We start from the raw sequence: 5,000 nt of genomic DNA on the forward strand, positions 1-5,000 counted from the left end.
CATAAACGCTGATGGCAAAAAGAAAAAAAAAACAATAACAACGACCTGATTGATGTCAACTTCATTCTAATTATATTACCCTATAGTACAAAACTACGAGCTAAACAAATTATCTAATATTAACCAAGATTAACTTAATTAACGAAAAAAAATTGTCTTAGGGCGCAAAATCTTAGCTGGCTTTTTCCAATATTTTACACTTTTTAAAGACTTTCTAATTGTGTGCACCATTGAAAAAATAATAAAACCTTCTTGTATTTTTAGGGTTGAACGTAAAAGATTTATTCATTTTTATTGGTTCGTTATCCATGATGTTCGTTGTTTTCATTTCGTGGCACTATGACGATATCTTGTATAATAATAATAATAATAATAATAATAATAATAATAATAATAATAATAATAATAATAATAATAATAATAATAATAATAATAATAATAATAATAATAATAATGATAATAATAATAATAATAATAATAAATAATAATAATAATAATAATAATAATAATAATAGTAATTATCATAATAATAATAAATAATAATAATAATAATAATAATAATAATAATAATAATAATAATAATAACAATAATAATAATAACAATAATGATGATAATAATAATAATAATAATAGTAATAATAATAATAATAATAATAATATAATAATAATAATAATAATAATAATAATAATAATAATAATAATAATAATAATAATAATAATAATAATAATAATAATATACTTTATTCATCCAAAAAATGGAAAATCAATTCGTTTACAGACGTGGCCGAATAAAAATGTATAGAAATGTAAGAGTTTATGACGTCAATGTCATGTTATTGTATATATATATATATATATATATATATATATATATATATATATATATATATATATATATATATATAATTCACGTATAACTGTGAAGTTGACACTAATAAAACTTGAATTATTTTATAAATAGCTCCTTTTATCAAAGAGTTGAGCACTATTATGTCATATTTTTTGTTTTCATAATATATATATATATATATATATATATATATATATATATATATATATATATATATATATATATTTATATTTATATAATTACAAAGTGAAATATGTTAACCCTATGACCCCTTGTATGAATTTATAGGTAAATACATAAACATGTATAAATATAGAATTAAGAATGAATTGCGACACTTTATATATTAATTTTATAGGATTATTCTTATGGCCTTTAGTCCAAGCTTGTATGTGTTTTAAAAAATAATATTTTACGTTGATGGGACGTCATCGGAAGTGACGCACCAAATGTGTTGTTTTCATCGTATTGGTTACATAAATGTGATCGTCCTTAAAATCGGTAAACTTTCTAGAATTAACCGTCATCTGACCGAGAAGTTTTAAGTTAGTCTAAAATCAGATGAGCTAATTAAATATTCATAAATGGCAATTCGATGTGCATTTGATACTAAACATCAATTTTCACATTTGATCATATGATAATATCTAGAATGTTTAAGTAAAACGATGCATTACGTGCAAGGTGGATGCGTGTGTTTGTGTGTGTGTGTGTGTGTGTGTGTGTGTGTGTGTGTGCATGAGTATGTAAATGTGTGTATATGGGTCTGAGTATGTGAATGTTTTTGTGTGTGTGTGTTCATGAGTGTGCGGAGCGTCGGATCCATCTGTAATAGACACCTAGATAACCATGCCCCTCGGACAGTTGTCATAATGTAAACAATGGCAGTGATTGGTAAACATAGAAAACTGCACAGGTTTTAGTATCAATGGTATAAGTAAAATACCCACTGTTCTACCGCTCGGTCAGTTGAACCAACACAGGAAATCGTGTGATATCAAGTCACCTATTTTGTGGTGTAGAAAAACAATAACAATGATCAGAGAGATGTCGATTTTATTCAAGCTATTTTTTATAAATAGCCAACTATGTTTGTCCGAGCACGTGGTAAGATGTGTCACGAATTCCATGTTTTGATTGGTCAAAAATCCACTGGTCAATTCTAACGGTCAACCAGCATTTTATCAATTAGGAAGTGGGCGCTAGCCTATATACTCGACTATCGTCTTATGTCATGTTATATAAGCAATGCAGTCACCCAATCTCCTGAAAATAAAATAAGGGACTGCAGTATGATTTATTGAGAGTTGCTTTCAACAGCTGTGCCGTTTCAAGTTTGTGTATTTGTTTTTAGAAGGGTTTGTTTTATGGTTACAAGGAGAGAGAGAGAGAGAGAGAGAGAGAGAAAGAGAGAGAGACATAGAGAGAGAGGGAGAGAGAGAGAGAGAAAGAATGAGAGAGAGAGAGGGAGGAAAAGGGAGAGAAATAATGAGGGAGAGAGAGAGAAAGAGAGAGGGGGAGAAACAGAAAGAAAAAGAGAGAGACAAGAGGGGGAGACAGAGAAAAAAAGAAAGAATGAGAGGTGGAGGGAGAGAGGGAGAGAAAGAGAGAGGGGGGAGGGAGGTAGAGAGAGGGAGGTAGAGAGAGGGAAGGAGGGAGAGAGAGAGAGAGAGAGAGAGAGAGAGAGAGAGAGAGAGAGAGAGAGAGAGGAATAGAATGACAAAAAAAACGTTGTTACATCTGATAGGGCGTTTGAATCTCCTGACATATTTTAAATTGGGCTCTCTTCTTTGTGTTCTTGAGTAAGACAGATAACTCTATTCAACTCCAACTCCAGTAAATCATTTTAAACGTAATTTTTCATATATCGCAATATTTACATACTGTGCAACAATCGCATTACAAGGGGGAGAAAAGCCGTAGCTTCAACGACACTTGGCGTATAGAGAAAATTATAACTTCTGCTTGGTGTCATGCTATTGAATTTATTCGACAACGGTGTTACTGATATGAAACTCGTGTATGGTGAGGAAGTGTTAGTTAAGAGTTTTCCATGGATCAACGTGAAGTAGTTGATAAAACCCCGGCCATTTGTTTGCCACTTTCTCAAACTGCTCATACTCAAATTAATAGGGTTTTAGTTTAGATACACATGACCTACTTACCGACTTCGTGGATGAGACCATGGGGAGGAAGTGGCAGGTACTCGTATAATGGACAAAGACTTTGGCCTAGACTCTACTATGATTGCTTAGCTATGGCCTCAATACCCATTCTCTCTAGTGTGCTAGTGCTATAACAAAAGTAAAAACTAACGTGCTCACGTGCGCATGTGAGTGTTTGCGTCATATTATGGTGACATACTCGTAAGGTTCAGTGAATCTTTCACCCACTACACACTCGACTAATATGACAGCCGGTGTTGTTTCGTGATTGCGCAATGAGGACACTAAATGATGGAGATTGGGGGGAGGGGGGGAGGGGGTTGAGAGACTCCCTGTCTATCTTAGCCTTTGTCGTACAGATCCCGATTGATTAGTTTATCTTATCCGGACAAGCTCAGGGACGGAGTTTATCTTAACCGTTTTGAATTACCAATGATATGGAGCAGAAAATCGGGACTAGCCTCAGAGTTTATTTTAACCGAGAGTTGATTTTAACGTAGTTTTAAAGGGACTGCAGTGTAATTAATTGAGAGTTGCTTTCGACAGCTGTGGCGTTTCAAGTTTGTGTATTTGTTTTTAGAAGGGTTTGTTTTATGGTAACAAGGAGAGAGGGAGAGAGTGAGAGAGAGAGAAGGAGATAGAGAAGGAGGGAAAGGGAGAGAGAGATAATGAGGGAGAGAGAGAGAGAGGGAGAGGGAGAGAGAGACAGGGAGAAACAGAGAGATAAAGAGAGAGTCAGAGAGGGGAAGACAGAGAAAAAATAAAGAGTGAGAGGGGGAGGGAGAGAGGGGGAGAATGAGAGAGAGAGAAAGGGGGAGAATGAGAGAGAGAGGGGGAGAGGGAAGGTGGGAGAGAGAGATAGAGAAGGAGAGAGAGAGAGGGGGGGGGAGGGAAGTAGAGAGAGGGAAGGTGGGAGAGAGAGAGAGAGAGAGAGAGAGAGAGGAGAGAAGAAGAGAATGACAAAACAAAACCCTATGTTGCATCAGATAGAGCGTTTGAATGGAAATACACTTTTCGTTACTCTCGCCTTTATGTGGTCTTGTGGTGAGACATAGCTATTGGATCGGAAAGTCCAGAGTTCGAGCCGCGCTCGGCGCATAGTTGAGTCCTTGGAAAAGACCCTTTACTCACATTCTCTCAACGCACTCATGTGTAAAATGAGTACCTGGCCGTGTACAGCGCTGAATCTTTCGAAAAAAATTGTAAGATCGCCTGAAAGGTGTCTTGTCACATAATAATTGTTGCTGTTGGACACGGACACCATGTAAAGCGCTTTGAGCACGTTTATTGGATATTGCTCTGTATAAAAAGCTCAAATTTTCTGTTTTGCTATAAAATGATGTACCAAGTACATAATTGACAAAAGGGATAGGCATCAGCATCATCGTAATCGTTACCATCATCATCATCATCATCATCATCATCATCATCATCATCATCATCATCATCATCATCATCATCATCATCATCATCATCATCATCATCATCATCATCATCATCATCATCTTCATCATCATCATCATCAGCATCATCATCATCATCATCATCATCATCATCATCATCATCATCATCATCACCACCACCATTACCCACAGTGATAAGTAATACTATATTTGATTTACTTGTTTACCTACAGTAATCTGATTTTATTGATTTTGTTGATTCACATTTGCTCATATGGTGTGTGTGTCTGTGTGTGTGTGTGTTTGTGTGTGTGTGTGTCTGTGTGTTCATGAGCGTGTGGAGTGCCTGATCCGTCTGTAATAGACACCTAGATAACCATTCCCCTCGGACAGTTGTCATAATGTAAACAATGGCAGTGATTGGTAAACATAGAAAACTACACAGGTTTTAGTATCAATGGTATAAGTAAAATACCCACTGTTCTACGCTCGATCAGTTGAACCAACAAAGAAAACAACGAGAAAACTTTAACGTTTATAATCTGATCGAGATAATCGTGTGATATTAAGTCACCTATTTTG

At 34.8% G+C, this 5,000-nt stretch overlaps 1 protein-coding gene across 1 annotated transcript in view; it reads right to left on the reverse strand.

Moving 5' to 3' along the window:
* The window catches only part of LOC144960126 (uncharacterized), a 39,717-nt gene extending 36,424 nt beyond the window's left edge, over window positions 1-3,293 (reverse strand). Inside the window, exon 1 of the mRNA XM_078893106.1 lies at window positions 3,016-3,293. Coding sequence (XP_078749232.1) covers window positions 3,016-3,036 — 21 coding nt within the window. The 5' untranslated portion in view covers window positions 3,037-3,293. The remainder of the gene's footprint in view (window positions 1-3,015) is intronic.
* Window positions 3,294-5,000: the final 1,707 nt, after the last annotated feature.

The sequence above is a fragment of the Berghia stephanieae genome, chromosome 14, assembly GCF_034508935.2.
Source record: "Berghia stephanieae isolate SIO BIC M18660-M18661 chromosome 14, UCSD_Bste_1.3, whole genome shotgun sequence".
NCBI lineage: Eukaryota > Metazoa > Mollusca > Gastropoda > Nudibranchia > Aeolidiidae > Berghia > Berghia stephanieae.